The sequence below is a fragment of the Toxotes jaculatrix genome, chromosome 18 (assembly GCF_017976425.1).
Source record: "Toxotes jaculatrix isolate fToxJac2 chromosome 18, fToxJac2.pri, whole genome shotgun sequence".
Lineage (NCBI taxonomy): Eukaryota > Metazoa > Chordata > Actinopteri > Toxotidae > Toxotes > Toxotes jaculatrix.
In genome coordinates this window covers 19,111,944-19,131,508 of record NC_054411.1, presented here as the reverse complement: position 1 = coordinate 19,131,508, position 19,565 = coordinate 19,111,944, and the positions used below count along the sequence as shown (strand labels likewise).

Here is a 19,565-nt window from a genome sequence, read left to right as displayed (position 1 = left end):
ACACACACACACACACACACACACAAACACAACCCCCCCCCCCCCCCCATCTCCTCAGTATGGAAAAAGCAGATTCAACATCAGGTCATACCAGGAAAGGAACACAAGCTGGTTTTGGTTTCCTTAAAGTCTGCACTGCAATTACACTTTCTCACAAAGTCCTTTCTGTCACTAAATGATTTGTGTTCAAAGAACTTTTAACTGCAGCATTAAGCAACATAAAGATAAATACCTGTCCTTTTTTAATTTTGAGCATGATGCTCAGTGTGTGATCAAAGCTGTAAGATCTGATCTCATTATGATTGTTAAAATCCATGCAGTCATTTGATTGTTTTCTAGATGAAATGTCTTTGTCATAGCCCCCAGACGGAACCTGGGGTTAATGAGATAGTAACGTGGAGTCCTGGCTCAGGAAAACACCTTGTTCAGCTGAACTTGGACCACATGTTGGCTTTATGTATTACTGAATATTCAGAGCTGTCCTCATTCTTTCTGGCAAAACGTTTCCTCTCCACCCGAAGAATTTCAGTTCAATACTCGCTCACCTTATAGCTCAGCTTTGACCTCAACCCACTCCTGAGGGAAATGTCTGGATCTTTAGCTGCTGAGTCCTCTGCTATATTCACCAGCTAGTCACTAACGTCAAATTCAAAATGCTAAATTCAAATGCCTGCTGTAGTTTAGATGGTTGTGCAGCTCAACCATTAACGGAACAGATGCTATACCCCAAAGCAGCATATAAAAAGACAGGATTTAGGTATCTCATTTTACATAATCGTAGATAAAATATCATGACAGTAGATGTCACAGGGGAAGCAGATGGTGTATTACTGACTCATCGCTGTACATATGTGATCATAGAGTATAACTGAAAACAGCTGATTTCAAAAGACAAGCAACAAACAAGACAAAAACGAATACACATCATCATCACTCCTCAGCTCAGATGACGAAAACTTTCAGTCGTGGCTGAGCCTGAAGTGTTAGAGTGAAGGCTGAGCGCATACGCCACCTCCTCCCTCGCCTCTCCTTTCTCACAGGGTGTGTCTTTTCACCCTGAGCGAGAGAACTCCCCTGGAATGTGGGATGAGGAGAGACAGCCAAATGGCCTCCCAAGCTTTTAATGTGTTTCTATTGTGGGGCATTTTATCTGACCGAGTGTGTGTTCATCCTCCTCTGTTTATATTTGATCCCTCGATAACACCCTGAACCAACATTTCCTTTCACTGTTGTGGTCAAGAGCTTTTCTGTTGGAAAGATACGGAAACACTCCAGTAAATTACGAGTATTATGATTCGGTGCAGGTACAGTACCTCCACAAATGCTGCATTAAAAATAAAGTAAAAACAGTAAACAGTACAGAGGGACATGCAAGATGAAGCATTTAGTTTTCCAAATGTTCACAGTTCGACTCTGGTTATTAAAAATAGTTATTCCAACAGTCTGTTGAGTATAAATATGCCTTTTTGTTTGGTGTTAGCATTTATTCCATCCATCAGATTAGCAAAAAGTTTTCACAACTGAGCTGATAGAAGCAAGACCTGCAAGCTCCATGAAAAACAATAGGAAATTTTAGATGTAATTATAAAGGGGTAGGCAGTTAAAAAAATTACCTACATACTCAAACCAGACTGGATTAAAATCCCTGACCCTGGACCCTGGATGTTAAAACCAGCTCACCTCCACCAACCCAGTCTGAAAGTCTGAATGGGGCTGTAGACTTCCTTTTCACTGTAGGTGTACCCAATAAACTGAGTGTGCAAGCACCCTGAAAATTGACTTCCAGTAGATAGACCTCATCAAGTATCAATCAAAGGACTGTGAGTTTGGATCTTTGGCATAATTTCCATTCCAGTATCCCACTGCTGCAGAGCACAGTTACACTCATCAGAATCAGAATACCAGGAGTACAAAGAACACATATGTCTAACTTGCTGCAAACAACTAAACACATATCAGGTTTGACGGGATGTGAAACTGTTTTTCCATTTAAGCGCAGCACAAGTCTCTAAATCCTCATCACATCTTCTTTGCGTCCTCTATGTCTCGCCTCTCTCAGTCAGCCTGTCTGTGCCTGCCTCCAACATACCTCAAGTTCCAGCCTACTTCTAATAGTTTTCCCTTCTTTCCCTTCTCTCTTCTTTCTGTTGCTCCTCTGTGCTTCATGCCTTAAGAAAGAAGCAGTGAAGTAAAGTACTGTCAGCCCGCCAGTTATTCAATTACAGCTATTTACTGTAATTAAGAAATACAAGAAAATTCGTTATTTATCAATTCTACAGTAATTTGCCTGAAACAAACTGTCAGTATAATGTTATACAGTAAATTAGCTAATAGTGTGAATTTTCTGTATTTGGAGAAAATAAGTAAAATTCTATACTTCCAGCATACTTGGCTGATTTAACTGTTAATAACTGACAACTATATTTTAAACTCCTTTCTAACTGCACAAGCTTTGTTATCTATGTTGTATCATGCATATATGTGAATTATTTCACACAAACTATATTAACAACTCATCATTCAGAGTGTTTTTAAAATATACTGCAAGTCACATTACCAACTGTTCAACGTGACCTTAAATACAAAGTCCTTCAAGTGCATTAGATCTGCAACTTCATGCCTATTGACCAACATCCTACAGACACAATACAAAGTTCATTTAGTACATGAAATATTTCTTTTAATCGACTAATAGTTCTCAAAACAATAAATAAAGATGCAAAGTGCACAAAATGGTCATGTTTGTATTTATACAAAAAGTCCAAAATGATATATTTTTTTTCTGCTGCCAATGACAAGTGAGATCTGAAGAATACTCTTAAATACTGTTTTAACAATTTCTGTCTCTCCTGTCAAATACCCTTGACAACAAGAAGCTAGCTTGATAGATCGTGTGTGTATGATTCTTACCATTCTAGATATAGATCAGTTTACAGAGGAGATGTGTGTGTGGCCTGTGTTCTTTTTGATGTTTTTGTTCATCTCTCTTGCCTACAAAGCACCTGAAAAGCTTCTCTCTCTCTCTCTCTCTCTCTCTCTCACACACACACGTACAACATTTAATACAGGTGTCCAATACAATCATCATCATCATGTAGCTGTTGCCAATCAGCTGATGACAGCCATCTTGTTTTTCAGCACATAACCAAGTTTTTGGATGGGACGTTTTCCTGCCACCTTGCATTCTCACTGACTTCAACACATATGTACATTTGACTGAGCTCTTATGTACAGGCCACCTCAGGATTGAATATGTACGGTAGCAGACCACAGAACCGTGGCAGGACCAGACATGAGGGTTGGCTCGGTGCCCTTCTTTTTTTTTTTTTTTAATCTTTTAGCTTTTCACCTAAAACTGTCTTTTAGTATATATGATTGAGAGAGCTGATTTATTTTAACTAGGGCTGACACAAGAGATTTTTCATTTTGCTTGGAAGCCAAATGGCTCTATGATCACCCGAAATGTAAAAACACACAAACACGCGCACACACACCTGCAAGCCCATTAGGTTACACTGGTTTGACCTCTGCCTATACAAACACATAAAGACAAGCCTAGACAGGCATGCTGCCGTGGATATAGGGTTACACACACACACACAGGACTATGGAGGACATGCTGACACAGAAGGACAGGATATTAAATAAATGGTTAATTTCAGGATTATTCATTACAATTAAAAAAAAACGTAAGAATGAGGAGTATTATAGAGTCACTGTTTCTTTGCACTGAATAGAAATTTAAAGTTAACTGGGCATCCGGTCACTATCGATCATTGTGCTGCTATTGGGCACAATGTTTTGGAGGAGACCATCAATAGTACATTCACATTATGTGTGTGAAAGAGAGCAGAGCACAGACGGATGGTTGAAGGACACAGGCTGAGTGTTTTTAAACTAGGGACAAATCACATGTGAGTAACTAGGTTAGTTATGTTCCAATGCAAAAGTGGTTACATGAGCTACACCAAGATCAATCATAATGCTGAATAGGTGTGTCCTCAGCTGGAGTCCTGGCAAATCAAGGCATTTTGATATAGGTAGCCTATCAAACCTAACCTATAGATCCAAATGTTTTCTCCTGAATTGACAGCTGTCAAAATGTGCTCCATTAAAACTTTGAAATCATGGCTTTGAGGCCACAAAATATATTAAAACAGGGGTTAGTTCAGTTATATGACAATTATAACTGTCATGAATGATTCTTATGAAAAAATCAGACCCATCATGGGAGTCAGGACAGGTCTCATGTGTTATTTTTACAGACCGTGTAAACATTGTGTATCTTATTTATGTCTTCAAACAAACACATTATATTGAACATCAGGAGACAAAGAAACATGTAGTATACAGATCTATTTTTGTCCTCAAGACACGGTACATGTCTTAAGGACTACGCTACCAGGACACCTCACCCTCAGAAATGTTAAATCTCTGAGAACAGCCATAAAAAGTACACCCCATTGTGTTGTGTCTATATATTTCTCATTACATTTTAAAAAAATAGACTAGAATATTATTATCCTTTCCTCAAAGTAATGTTTAAAAAAACATGGATTATTAAGGCCTACATGTGGTTTGTTGTTTCAAAGAGACAATAAAAAAAATCGTGGCTAACATGTCAAAGGCCTTAAGAATCACATGTATGAACAGCCATATGTTGTTCCACTGCTGTGTTTTCTATTGTTCATTTGTTTGGACTTTAAAAGGCACAGTCAGACCAAGTGAGCGTGTCTCTGAGTGGGTGTATCTTTAGGGCTGGGTCTTGCAGCTGGATCTCTCACAATCATCTCAGTGTAAAGCTCCCTCTTGTGGATTAGTGCGTACACCCAATGGTGATACACGTGTACTGTTTTCCTCAGTCATGAAGCAGAAAGCAGCACAGTTGGCTAACTAGCGGCCTGGTCACCACAGAAAGGGAGCACCGTGTATTATGGGAGCTCTCAGCAACCGTGTGGGCCAGACTCTGACCAATCAGAACACTTGGCTAAAGCTCAGCACTGTTTTAACTGGATGTGTTGCTGACCTCAGCCGTCTGAACCCATCCAACACCAGACCAGCCTCATGTAATTCCATGTTGCAGTAATGACACACACAGGAAAGTCTACTTTCAGTAACATGGTTTTAGGCTCGTGGCTGAGTTTTAACTCTTAACTCTGTCTTTCTAGCTTTATTCTACATCCAAATTCAAAAAGGTTCATGCACACACACAGGCCTGATGTTATCTCTGAGTTCCTGTTTCAGGCTCACATAGATTTTCCTGTCTTCCTTTAATCTACTCTATGTCCAGTGTGGCAGACATGTATATTGATCCCCACAGATTTGTGGGAAATATCAGGGCTGGAATCAGATCAGTCTCCCCTGGTGCCATACAATGATCTTGACAACATATTTTCAGTCATTGCCCCCTTCTTTAAAAACCACCCCCCAACCTCAAAAGTTTGTAAATCCGCCTCTATACATAGACGCCTTCCAGTGCTCTTCAGCAGTGATTGGAGTGGAATTTTATTGAAGCCAAACACAAAGGTGGGGGTGTCTTGATACTGCAGTTGGTGTAATCTCCACACTAAACATTGTGGTCTCAACTAGGAAAAGTGTGTCTGATCTCAGTGAAGTGTCCTATCGCCCCCTGGTGGTAGGACGGGGTTACCATGTGGTTTCATCACAGCTGCCCTGACAAACCAGGTCACACACTGTTCTGAGATGGAGAGAAATACAACAATGTTGATTTTTACAATCTTTTAAGCCCACAGCCCAAACAGTTATCTGATTATCTGGAGTATTTACTTGTATTTATTGTTAGGCAGACATACAGACAAGGAAAACTGCTTAACAATGGAGATAATCTTTCATTTCACCGACTTTAAACTAATAGGATTCATGCACATCACAATTATGAGAGTGGAATGTGAAATGCTGCCTCCTAATAATGTTTCCAATGTTGCAAAGCCCAGTTTCTCAACACAGTTTCATTTGCACACAGCCGCTCTCAGCAGCTCAGAGCAGCCTGGGATGGAACCAACATAGTGTCAACTAATCATTTCCAACAAAACACAACCAGGATTCAAGAGATTTGACAAATGTGCTTCCAGACAGGAGCAGGAAGGACTGAAGAAAACTGAGATAGTGTTGCAAAATTACCTCTCACTGTTCATAGGCTGGGTCGGCATGGCGGTGCAGCGGTTAGCAGGGGGTTCCAGGTTCGAACCGCAGTCTGGGCTCTTCTGTGTGGAGTTTGCATCTTCTCCCTGTGCCTGCGTGGGTTCTCTCCGGGTACTCCGGCTTCCTCCCACAATCACAAAAACATGCATGGGTTAGGTTAATTGGCTACTCTAAATTGCCCGTAGGTGTGTGTGTGTGTGTGTGTGTGGTTGTCTTTGTGTGTCAGCTCTGCGATTGACTGGCGACCAGTCCAGGGTGCACCCCGCCTCTCCCCTTATTAACTAGTATTTTTTTTTCATAGCTTAACAGGTCATTTAAGAGTAGAATCAACAATCCACCAGCTGTCTGATGTCAAACTAACATCACTTTAAAGGAAAATTCAGGTACATGCTGTGAGCTTTCCCTAAAGATATACTGTCTTCTAAGAAAACTCAAAGCATGAGATTCTACTGGAAAAGATGTGTTTAAAGCAGTGATGGAGGACGTATTCAGATCCTTTATTGGTATTTTACAGCAGTAAAATACCAATAAAACACTGTAAAAATCCATTATGAGTAAATGTCCTGCAATTGAAAAGTGTTAGTTACAACCCAGGAAGCACAAGGAGTAAGAGAGGCACCTGTGTCAATCAATTATTTTACACCCTTTATTGTTTAGAGGACAATTAATAGGTTTACGAATTAAGTTCAGATAAAAAATTACACAACTAGAACCCAGGTAATCCATGAAAGCAAATAATACAAAAGATTACTTTTTTGCCAAACTAGGCAAAACAAAACTTGATTGAATGAGCCACTCTTACCTTTTAGAGCAAAAATATAGAAAAGGTTTCCACCCCTACTCCTACCACTCCTATGTCTAAATGCACAGTGTAAAAGAATAATAATCTAAAGATAGTTAAATATACAGCAAGCAGGTTAAATCACAGCTGCAGCAGCGTTTGCTCCAGGCCAACTTCTGTCACATCATGTGGTCGGCTCTGGGTCAGTGGACCAGGCAGATGAGGACGGGAGTAAAGAAGGGGGGGGGGGTTGTCCTACAGCAGAGCGGACCGGTCTTGGTGGTGGTGGTGCTGCAGCACAGCTCTATTTGGATAGGAGGAGTCTGGACCCCAAGGATTAGTACACAACACAATATGCACAATGCTAACATGTATGTATCATCGATGAAATGCACTTAAGGTATTGAAAATGAAAGGACTCCTGTGAGTGTCTACAGTATAGAACTTTACTAAATAATTATAACTCATGCACTGATATTCAAGCAGCATTTTACTCTTGTAGTTGGTTGAAGTGAAGCTAAGTTTTATCTGTTCTATATCGGGGTGCAACTAATGATTGATCTTGATTATTTTCTTGATCACTCCTTTTATTGCTTGCTTTTTAAATTAGAAGAAATGCATTACCCTAGTCAACTAATTATTACTGCTGCACCACATCATATTTCAAGTGTTCTTATGCTTTGTATGTGATCTCCTGTAATTATAGCTGTTAGATAAATGTAGTGGAGTAAAAAGATAAATATTTCCCTATGAAATGATGGAAAAGTACGAAGTGTCATGAAGTGGAGAGTAAAGCACAAATACCTCAAATCTGAAAGTACAGTACTTGAGTAAATGTACTTTGTTATGCTTCTTCTTTGAGTTCAAACTTCAGGTAACAGAGGAAGTTCATTTTCTGCTTGCAGTCTCTCATCCTGAACGGTGCGGTGCCGTTCTTCTCCAGGACGCCGCAGAACGTCTCCGCTGGGCAGCTTTCAATACCCTCATAGGACACTTGTCCTCCACCCACCCACTCCCACTGACCAGCCAGGTATCGCAGGCCCGTCCACACCTACCAACGTCAAGCAGAGACTTGTAAACACAGAGGATGAGTTGCTAAATGACACAACTACAAATTGCAGAAAACTGCCCTACCTCGTCGGTTGTAGCCTCTTGTGCTATTTCTCGTGCATAGGCATGGTCATCTTCAGTGGTCAGGGTGGCCAGGTCGTAGATGTGGTTTTGGTTGGCAACGTCAGACCCATCTGTGTCTGACACAGCCATAGCCCTGCAGTAGTTCAGTGCCTCCTCCCACGTCTCATTCTGATTCACCAGAACCAGCTTCTTGTCGAAACACATGAAACTATGCTTTCCATCACAGTGATCATTTTCCCATTCTTCTTCATTAGGTTTCTTGAAAGCACAGTTCTTCTCAGAGTCTAAATCTGCAAAAAGCAAGACAAATGCAGTAGAGATATGATGGGTTTCGGTTTAGGTCTGCGTTCATTCCTTGCCGACCGGCAGCCAAAGATATTTATAATGTGGATGTCCTGTAAGTAGCTGGTATTTTGATTATATTAACCTGTTGAGTGGATAGCACAAATATGAACGTGATACGGTAAAAATGATCAGGATTGATCGACAAAACCATTTTAAAGTTACCCTACTAAAAGCCTGAAAGCTTCAACGTGCTTAAGTCTAGTACATGCTGGTCCTGCTTACCAACAAGGCTTTGTTTCCAGATGGTGAAGACGGCTTCCTCTCCTGTACTGGACCATTTCCATGGACTTCTTGAATCCTCTCTGCGCAAACCGATCCAGCCTCTGCCCCTGATAAAGTGCTTATTGTCTTCTTTACTACTGATGGTGACCAGGTCAGTGTGTTCTCTCCTGCAGAATGCCTGTGCGTTCCACCAGGAACTCTCCGCCGGAATGTAATGTATAAAGTGTTCGGTTCTCATGTTGACCTCCAGCATAAACACAGAAGGAAGGAGGAGGAGGAGCAGGGGGGCAAGAATGCAGATCTTCCAAACCATGTTTTCCACAGGAGGATTTCCATATACCTGCAGCACACCTGCAACCTCAGCACTAGATATCACTAAATCCTACACACTGGTCCTTTAAACATAGATAAATTACAGAAAAACAAAAACAAAAACATTTTTTTTATTTCTCCTTTCCTCTAAAATACCCATTTTTGTTTACTATTTACTTTTCACCTTGTTCCCCATGGTCTAGTTTTTTCAGTATTTAAATACCAGGAGGAAGCAGAAACTATTTTTGCTTAACTTGGGAATCACAAGCTTTCCTCACAACAGTAACAACATGATATAATACAGATAAATAATGCATTGCTGTAAACGATAATGCATCAATAATCAAAGATGACATTTTTCAGTACTTTAACTTTACTATTTAACACTTTGAATGCCAGACTTCTACTCGTAAATAAAAACTTTTACATTCTGGTACAGCTGCGTGCTCTTAAAAACAAAAATATTTTTTCTACAAATGACAAACAGTTCAGTGACAACTTGATGTTGACTAACTTTGTGGATATAAAAATAAAGAAGGGAAACAGCGTACATTTTTTTTGTAGAGCAGCACTCACCTCGGGCGACGGCTGTAGGGAAGAATGCTTTGAATCTCTGGGTGTTTGGGTAATGACGCTTCTTCAGTCAGATCTGTCAATATGATTTCACAGACTGGCTGCACCAATCACAGCTCAGACACACTCTCAAGGCAAATTACAACAAGGTGCAAAACCAAGCTGGGTGAAGTAGGTCACACACCATCCACCCACCCTCTCTGTCTCTCTCTCTTCCTGTCTTCCTAGTCACCTGGTAAATCCCCAGAGTCCTATGGATTATACAAAGCAGTGTTTAGTCCTTTGTAGAATATATTTGTTGTTATAGCTCATAAAGCAACCAGTGGAGAGCCAGACCTGCCACAACAATCAGCAATGAACAGTGCTGGACAAGTTATAATAAATTATAAGTTATGTTAAGTTAAGTTATAATAATTTTACTCATTACAAACTACTGATATACTGCACTGTATTCATTAGGCTACCTTAATGATTACTCATTAACAAAAAAATCTGTTGACTATGTCAACAGATGTAACTATGTCAAAGCTTTCTTCAAATACATCTTCTAAGAGAGGCAGCACTGTACTTTTCCTCACTGTGGCATCACTCCGTGCCCCTGAGCGCCCGGGCAGTGTACAATGAACGTTTACAGCATAAGGTTTACTTAGGCCGTGAGACATAAACAGCCTTAGCTTATCTCTCACAGTTACAGAAGCGGACATCTTAAACAGCCTATATGTCAGTGCTAAGTGAGTTACTTTGACATGAGGGGACATCGGGAACATGTCTCAAGCAAGAAACTGTTGAAAGTTGTTGGGGCACTCCCTGGTGCGCTAGGGTTGGGTGGGAGTGTGACTAAAAAGTAAAATCAGTCAACATCCTCTATGCTCTGGTTTTGCATGAAATGTTTTCACCTTGGCACAGGTGCATGACATTAGGTTGTTTGTCCCTGAAAGTGAGTGTGCAGATATGTATAGGTTTTTAAAAAAGTATTTGTATTTATACCTTTTTTTAAACATTAATATCATTAACATATATTTGTTAAAAGGCTATTTTACTATACATATTCTGTCTTTAAAATCTACTGTTTATACCTGCCTGCAACACAGGTTTGAATGTTGTGTCATAAGACGTCCACTCATTTCAATTCCTTCATGCCTCAGTAAGAGACAAATCTAAGCATTTGCTAAACAGATGTGTGTGTGTGTGTGTGTGTGTGCGTGTACACACTGCATTATGGAGGCAGAATGCAAAGTTACTATTGCATTGGGAACAATGACAATGCTAAAATGCTGATGCCAAGAAGGCAAATCATGTTCAGTGTGTTAGCATGCAAAGATTTGATTATGTGCGCTAACATTAAGTACAGCAGAGGTTGATGGGAATGTCATTAGTTTTGGTATTGACCAAGTATCTGGTCAAAGCTAAAGCATTGGACAAATAAAACATCTGACCTTCTGGAGGAAGGCACCCTGGATATCTGTACCAATATGAAAGCAATCAATGCAACAGTTGTTGAGATATTAGTCCGGATAAATGAAAACTCTGACCTCCTGGTGGCGCTAGATGAAAAGTCAGAGTCACCATCATTAGTATTTATTCAAAAACCAAAGATTTTAACCTACTGGTAGCCTTAGAGGAAAAGTCAAAAGGATTCATCCCCTGGGGACAGTCTGTACAAATCTGATTTCAGCCTGGACCAAACCTGTGGATCAACAGACCCACTGAATGCCACTGCTATGCTGCTAGCATGGAGTCAAAATCTGCAACTATCACACATTACCATGCCACTATTAACTGGCCTTGACAACAGAAACTCAAATAAGAACTAAGACTCTGCAAATGATAGTCCAACTCTAAAAAAAAAATCTCTAACATGGTTTTGTGAAACAATTCAACACACACAGTACAGACAATATGAAGGAGGCAGCAAGGAGGAACAACCCTGCCAAACTGCTATTGGAACTTATGGACACTCCTGCAGGTTGGGACATAAAATCAGACTAAACTGCAAATGAAGACTTCAGTAATATTGATTAGGAGTCTATAGCCTGTCCTGTATATATACACATACATACACACACACACACACACACACACACACACACACACACACACAATTTACTTTTAACCAAATTCAAAGATAAATCTGGTAGCAGTAAAGCTTCTGGGTTTATTATTGTAATGATTTCTCCAAACATTCATGAAATGATAACTGGAGCACAGAAATCAAGTAAACTCCAACCTTCACTACTTCTTCTACCACAAAGGAGTATAAACCTCAAGTGTGCACACATTTCTTTTTTTTTATTCATTTATCTCTCAGCTCATCAATTGTATGGTAGTGTCCTGTTCCAAGTTTTCACTGTCATCAATGGAAAACAAAGTCAAATGACCCATAGCCCAGGTTAGAAGGAAGAGCAGTCAAAATGTAAGTGAATTCAGTAATCACAATCCATCATCCCCAACCTTTATTCAGTGATCATCCCAACCTGCCTGTGCAAACACTGCTGATCTGAAAGGTCCAGCAACAGGTCAAAACCAAAACTGAACTACCACCATTATGAGGGTCAAATAGTCTAGCTAAGATGCTACAGCTACAGGAAATCAGCAGATACCTAAAGCTGCTGAACTGAAAACTGGTCTGTGAGAAACGTCTCAATCATTGGCCTGAATTAACAAACACCAAATCCAGTATTATCAGGCTAAAATTTCAAAATAAAAAAAAAATACAGAACTATGTAAATTTAGTAAAAATGGCATTCTCAATACACGCTACTGCCACATAACTATAAAGTCTGAGCAAAAAAAATAAGAAAAAAAAAGAAAAAATACACATTTGTGTAACTCTATCTTTCCATATAACATTAGCACCTTCTCGCTTGCCAGATCTGGGCTTTTATTTCTCAGACAATCACTCCAAGGAATTGCACCTATCTCAGAAAAAGTGTTGACAGTCATTTATGAACCATCCTACACCGATTACTCCTATGAGAGAGTGTGATGTTACTGTTTCACAAGAGCTGCAAAGTAGGAAATTATGACAAGATGTTGGAGTTAGCGCAGTGTTCACCAAATTCAAATTAAGACTTTCATAACATTTTTAACACCACATAGAAAGACATTTAACACCTTTTTCATGATCATAATGTGTACAGTAAGAATGATGGAAAACACCTATGACAACAACTATGTGGCTTAGAATTTATTATTATATTACTTTCATTTTTTTCAGTATATAACAAGATGTCCTAATTATGCGATGAATTAAATGAATGCAGCCTGGACCAGGATAAGCAGCATAAAATAAATGGATGGATTAACCAATGAAAAATAATTACCTCAGTTATATTCTTTGAAGTATTCGCAACAACATTGTAAAATCAGCATTTGCCCATTAGGAGTCGATCAGCTTCCTGCAGCACAATCCACCATCACAACAATCCCAGCCCATAATCTCATACAAAACTATTTTAGAAATAACATTAGTGCCTGTGGCAGGCAAGAGAACATATTTAAGACTTTTGGGAATTAAATGTAAGACTTTTTAATCCCTTTTTTAATCCCTTCTAAGGGATTTTTTGAGGAAACTGAATTCAGTGCTTTTTAAGACTTTCTAAGATGAGTGGATGTCCTGTTTTTATTAAGTTTTATATATACACACATCGGTGTGACTCTGGGGTGCTTGGTAAATACAGGTCCCAGACATGGGTGGTGGAGAGTTTGGTCTGAAGCCCTTTCATGACCCAAATATTATACACAAATCCTCCCTTTGGCGTTTAAAGAAGTGCATGAGATCCATGGAGTAAACTAACCTTTACTGGTCACTGTCACAACTGTACCAGGCAAAACAAATGCCTGGTACAGGCCCTTCAAACAAACTGATTGAAGGGGTGATCCACAGAAAACATCATACAACTGTTTTCACAGTCTGAGTAGGACTTGAAAAGTAAACTGACCTCCATGAGTAAAATCTTCTATCCTGTATTGTGCGCTTAAACGTACTGGAATTCAGAATAAGCAATCACAGAAAGACCTGGAGGTGATACAGCACCTGGCTGTGCAGGTGAAGGCGTGCAGTACAGTAATCATGTTGGAAAAGCTATGCTTTCCTGGTCCACATTACAAAGTAAGGTCACAGTTTTGAGATTTCTCCACTCTGGAGAGCATTTTGGGTGTCTGGCACAAAGAGACAGCAAAAGCTGTCTTTTTAAATTAGGCAAACTTGCAAAGCATGCACATGTCGCCAGTGGAAATATGAATGCTTAGTGCTATACTCAGCTTTAAAAATAGAGGGTGATTTATAGCTTGTCAAAATACTGCATGTATGTAATTCTCCACAGCACAGTAGCTTGGGTTTGAAGTTTCAAGGTAGAGACAAACCTAAGTCAAAAAAATCCAAAGCAGGAAGAAGACCAGTCAGAGCAAAAGTGAGAAAGCAATATCCCCAGCTCTCAGGCTGAACAAAACCAAACTCCAGAGCCTCAGAGCTAAAACAACTACAGCAGCTAAGGAGGAGGTGGTTCAGGATTGTGCAGCAGGTGGGGGGAGCTGCTGGGAGGAGGTGAGAGAGGAGGCATGGAAGGAGTCAGGAAGGTTCTTGGCGTACTCCACCAGCTCATAGGAATCTCTGATGTCTGTCAGACCCAACCAGAAAACAGTCCACACCCCGTTAACAAAGCTCCCATCGCAATGTTTAAAGTACCTGGACAGACAGAGAGCAGGAAAAAGACTGTGTCAAATGTCACTGTTTATTTTGTGTTAGTTGAAAACTGCTAAGTCTTATGAGCTGCACTGTGCAGGCATCTCCATGTGCTACTTTGGTTCATGTATGCGCTGCAGCGCAAACTCTTCTCCTCTAAGTAGGTTTCTGTGCAGGGCAGTGTTGTGACTTCACTTTTTTTTTTTTTTTTTTTTTTTTTTTTAAGTAATATCAGTTTGTGCAAGTGCTAAGATTCTGTCTTGCACATTTCTGGGTGGAGCCAGCACATATCCAGATTCTGAATCTGTTCAGGTTTACCACACTGAGCATCTGGACGGTCAGGATTCCTAGACTTTACCTTGAGTTAGCCACAGTGCCTCTCTGCCTCTTGACGTTTAGCCGTCCCATCTCTCAGAGGACGCCCATGGTCACTCATCTCGGTCACTGCTCTCTATGTTCTGGCTCCGATTTGGTGGAGTTTACTCCCCACTGAAGTTAGGACCTTGCCCATCTTCCACCACAGGCTAAAAGCCAACTTTTTCAAGACTACATCTCAGCATCCCTTGCAATAGCTGACTTAGCTGTCTTACATTTTAAAAAAAGACATCTCTAAGCTCTTGCACTGAACTTGCTTTCAGTTATTTGTTTAAAAGTGAAACACTCCCAATTCTGGATGATATCTAAGTCTTGCTCACACATGGTATTTATATTGCTTTGGACAAAAGCATCTGTCAAATGAATGTAATGCTCTGTATCATGAATGTCTTAAAAAGGGTGTTTTTGTCTTACCAGGGGTTGATCCTGTTGGTGGCTCTAGACCTCCAGAACAGTTTGCCCAGGTCCTGTCTGATGCACTCCCACAGGATGTGGCTGGTGCCCTGGCCCTGCTTACTGCTGCTCACCACAAATTTGTCGAGGTAGGGTGTGCCGCTGTTCACTGGCTCCATGGTGATGATGGCTGCCGCACTGTAGCTGCGGGGGGACAGAGGCATGCAAAATCCTGGTTTAGATTCATATGTTTGACAGGCTTACACCTACGGGCCTTTGTTTAGTAAGGAAGACAGGATGCAGGTTCTAATACTAATCCTGATCTGGACTTGTATGTGGTCTCGTGGACATGAATGGCACACACCCTTCAGAGAGGTAGATGGAGTGCAGCCGTCCTTTCAGGGAGTCAATGTAGTCTCGCCTCAGAGTTTTATCAAATGACTTGTTGATCAGGGCCAGCAGACGCTCCACATCAATCTCATCCAGAGAGTTGTACCTGCACGTGCACACACACACACACACACACACACACACACACACAGACAGAGGAAACAATAATTTACTTTAAATGATATAAATGTGTTAAATGCTGAGTGTTTTTTGTGCTTTTAAAGCTGTGAAGGTGACAGCATCGCAATATTTTTAAGGAAGTAGTGGATTATTACTTGAATTTAGGGTCAAGGTTGAAATTACACATCTGTGTATATGTGCAAAATGTACTTACCGGTGTATGGGGTCTCCATTTTTAAAGAGTGTCCCAGACCCTAAGAAGAAAGAACAGACAAGAAAAAGCTGTGATGAAAAATAAACTCATGTTCATCACTGCTGGCTGGTCAAAACCACGTGCAGTGCATATGGACGAGTGCCCTCTTGGGTTACACCTCAAAATAGACAGCTCTCCGTGAACGCGTGCGTTCACATGTGACAGAGGCCCAACGAGCCAGTCGACGGTCTCACCTCTGTGGCTGAACAGCTCGGTCAGCAGTGTGTCCGCAGAGGTGATCACTGCAGAGGACTCGGTCGGCAGGTGGTTGAGCAGTCTGGCTATGGTAGTCACTCTGCGGCGCTGCCCAGCGCTCAGCCACGCTGCCGCGGACAGACTGGGCAGGTCGCAAGGCAACGACACCGTGTCCAGCACCTGGAACACAAATGTAAAGTGTTCAGGAGAAGTTGTAAAAGCCTCTTTATGTCACGCTGTGTAGATTTCTTCTGCAGAGGTAGTCTTCAGTGTACACAGACTGGGCTGTTTCTCATAGTAAAAATTCAAACTTGCATGCATTCATTCCTTGAATACATTCTCTACTACGAAACTTTATATATAGTACACTATATGTGTCTATGGAAACACAGTCAGAGAGGGAGTCAGTGTTCATGCCTTGTGCTCTTGGTTGCAGAGGCCTCCTGAGTTGTTGAGGAACATGACTTTGTGAGGCTGCAGGGCTCGGGAAATAGCCGCTGTCACTTCCGTCGGCTCCAACATCACCGAGCAACCTCGGCCGTCTCTCCCCACCGGACAAACCAGTGGGATTGCCCCGCAGTCCAGACTCCACTGGAGGAGACCGGCGTCCACAGCAACACAGGGTGGAGTGCTGAAGGGAAGGAGAAGGAAGAGCATGAAGGCCAGAGGCAGAAGGATGTTAGAGGACAGCAAAGAAGATTCTTCCTGAAAAACAATAAAAACATGTGAACAGGTGAGCACTACACAGTTCGGCTGCACACCTACAACACTGAGCTACTTTCCCCTGTTTTTAAAACTGCAAAGATGAATGGGGAAAATAGCAAAGCTCCTAGTGTAATGAGAAACCTGAGGCCCCTCACCTGCCTCCTCGTGGAGCTTCGTGCAGTAGGAGAAAGGACTCGGCGGAGAAGAACGGCAGGGCGGTGGCCGAGTGCTGCTGCAGAGCCTCAGTCAGCTGCTGGCTCCGCTCCACCAGCCCTCGGCTGCACCGTGACCCGGCAACCGGCTCAGCGGGGCCCATCTCCTCGCACTCAGACCAGCCCATTACTACCACAGGTTTCATATCCATCCGCTGCAAGAAGGAGAGCCCAAAGGCCAGACTCTGAACCATCTCCCTGCTGTCGAACACTGAGCTGTCCACCTGGGAGACACAGGAGCCCCTTTTGAAACAGAGAACCGGCTATGCTGCTGTGAAGAAGACGCCTCATTATGCTGCCGTCACTTGTTTATGGCAAACCAAACAAAGCCGGCGTAATGGTGTGTGTGATTTTAGAAAACACGCCAGCATTTCGGAATCAGAGGCGCGATGTGTAACACAGCAGCGTCAAGGTTTAGTGCGATGCATTGATTAGGATCTGTGACCCTCAGCTGCCGGGTTAACAGCACAACAACAATGCCCCCACCATTCTGTGTTTGCACCTTTTAAATAGAATACTGAAGCAGAACAACAGCGTAACGTTCCTGCCTTCAACACGCTGTATAAAAGGTCACTGGAGACAGACAGGTAGGAACACAGATTAGTGATGTGTTCAGCGTTTGACTGGAGCTCAGACTGTACAGTCCCAGTCACTGAACTGAAACACGGTGCTACGGTGTATATTCCTCATGGTCTCTGGTTTCCAGGAACTGGCAGTGCTATCGTTTGGACAAACAATGTTTATAATTCTTGATATTTTAAAAGTGTACTTTGTGTATTTGGGAGATGAACACTGATTCCAGCAGTTTCCAGCAGTGCATGAATCACTGAACAAGCATTGTTCCCTCACAGTGGAAGAAGCGAGTGAGTGTATCCCTGCATGTTCCCTCGCAACTGACTGAGCTCAACTGAACTGACAAATGAACGGGCCGTTTCAGGGAGTGATTCAGATCAGTTCGTCCACCCAAAACATTTGTTCTTCTGAATTTTAGTTAGCCCAGTACGAAACGTAACTTCTCTGACAGAGCTGTTTTCAGGTTCTCAAGTTTACTTGCTACTTCTTGGCTGCACTTGATCAAGTGTTTCTATGTGGTGTACTTCAATTTTTGCCTGTCAAATTTCTAGATAAGATAAACTATTAGTTATGAAATACACAACATTTGACCTCTGGTATTTGTCAGCTTCAGTAACACTATAATTCTGACAGCTATGACCAGAAGATAGGTCTGCTATATCAGGGTTTTGACAAAAAAAAAAAAAAAATAATAATAATAATACTCTACTGATCAAAAGTTTTAGAACACTCCATTTAAAAGCAATAGAAGTAAATAAAGCCTTGAAAGTTAATGCAAACAGTTCCTACAGGTGACCCAACTTTAGTTGATGACTTACAAACTCTCTGTCTGTGTTGGAACAAACTGCTACTACAGCCTCTGATGCTTTACTAGGACAATACTGTGCTGCAGGAAGTAGGACTGTATGTTTCTATCAGAGGAGAGAAAGGCAGTAACAGAGGGAGACAGACTGGTTGGTCAGAGCTTCATCCTACAGCAAGATAATGACCCAAAACTTAAGAAGAACAGAACCAGACGGAGGCTTCACATGATGAAGACCAGCACAGTCTGCAGACCTGAACCACATGGAGCTGGTTTGGGATGAACTGGACAGAAGGTGAAACTGACCAATGGTTGAATTTCAGAAACATTACAGACACCCCAAGTTGTGTAAATTTAAATAACAGCTGGAAAAATGTAGATGCTCTAAAACATTTGACCAGTATGAAAAACTTTAGGTATTTTCATTCTGAAACCTCAATTCGTCACATAAATAAAAGCTTGTCCGAACTTAGTGGAGACAAAAGTTTGAACAAAAGTTTGAATAAAAGTTGACCACCCACTGCCTACCTCCAGCACCGCGAAGGCAGGAGACTGGGCCGAAGTTGCTCTTTGGAACTGGGTCAGCCAGTAGCGAGCCTCCCGGGGGTCTCCACCAACTTCGTTCAGAAAAGCCTTGACGTCCCGGTAAATCAAATTCCGGTTCGCCAGCACATGTCGGTCTGCGGCGGAGAAGTAGCCCAGGTGTTCCTGCTGGGCCAAAGCCGCGGTCTTGCCTCCCGTGCTAGCCGCGTCAGAGCTCACCATGCGGCGATGGGGACCGAACATCCTCCGCTGCCGCTGGCCGGAGTTACGGCTCAGCACCGGGAGAGACGGACTCGACAGGTACTTTCCTGCCATGACCATGGCCCGGCAACCGGAGGAACCGCTGTTTACTTTGGCCATGTTGCTCTCTGAAGGAGTTCCGAGTCCCTCGGACTGACGGCCGGAGTTAGGTAGCACCGCAGTTAGTCCCCGCCGAGGACTGGGAGCTCTCAGGAGCCGCAAACCGTTTCATTCAGCGCGCTCCTGCTACTGCTGCTGCTGCGTCGGCACTTCTCAGGTTTCATCAAACCAGGACATGGACTGACAGAGGGATGCTTTGTAACCACAACCATGGAGGTTTAGGCGAACTGGTTTAGTTATATTTTACATAAATGAAAGTGCTTTATCTGGTTTACAAAAGCACATTTCACATTTAATGAAATCATACCCTCTCAGCAACCATAAAAGAAATGAAAATGTACTTTATGCTGTATTTTATGTGCTGTTTTAGAAGTTAGAGAAGGAATACTGTATATTTTATAAAAATAAAAATTCTTCCTTCTCCCTTAATT

General features: G+C 41.8%; 2 protein-coding genes across 4 annotated transcripts; both read right to left on the bottom strand.

Annotated features, from left to right (window-relative positions):
* Positions 1-6,298: 6,298 nt before the first annotated feature.
* Positions 6,299-9,811, bottom strand: LOC121198739 (C-type mannose receptor 2-like). Of its 3 annotated transcripts, none has more exons than XM_041063044.1 (4): positions 8,645-9,811; positions 8,078-8,367; positions 7,748-7,994; positions 6,299-7,266 (listed from the first exon to the last, which is right to left on the bottom strand). In XM_041063044.1, the coding sequence occupies exons 1-3, from the start codon at positions 8,955-8,957 to the stop codon at positions 7,788-7,790; spliced, it is 810 nt and encodes a 269-aa protein (XP_040918978.1). In that variant the 5' UTR covers positions 8,958-9,811; the 3' UTR covers positions 6,299-7,266; positions 7,748-7,787. The 3 variants fall into 3 exon arrangements, with proteins under 3 accessions (XP_040918978.1, XP_040918977.1, XP_040918976.1); XM_041063043.1 differs by having other exon boundaries at positions 6,299-7,994; positions 8,645-9,039; positions 9,533-9,811; XM_041063042.1 differs by having other exon boundaries at positions 6,299-7,994.
* A 2,890-nt stretch (positions 9,812-12,701) lies between these two features.
* On the bottom strand, positions 12,702-19,254 carry nags (N-acetylglutamate synthase). The gene is made up of 8 exons (XM_041063041.1): positions 18,760-19,254; positions 16,800-17,080; positions 16,357-16,570; positions 15,939-16,119; positions 15,706-15,745; positions 15,346-15,477; positions 15,003-15,185; positions 12,702-14,216 (listed from the first exon to the last, which is right to left on the bottom strand). The coding sequence occupies exons 1-8, from the start codon at positions 19,132-19,134 to the stop codon at positions 14,036-14,038; spliced, it is 1,587 nt and encodes a 528-aa protein (XP_040918975.1). The 5' UTR covers positions 19,135-19,254; the 3' UTR covers positions 12,702-14,035.
* Positions 19,255-19,565: the final 311 nt, after the last annotated feature.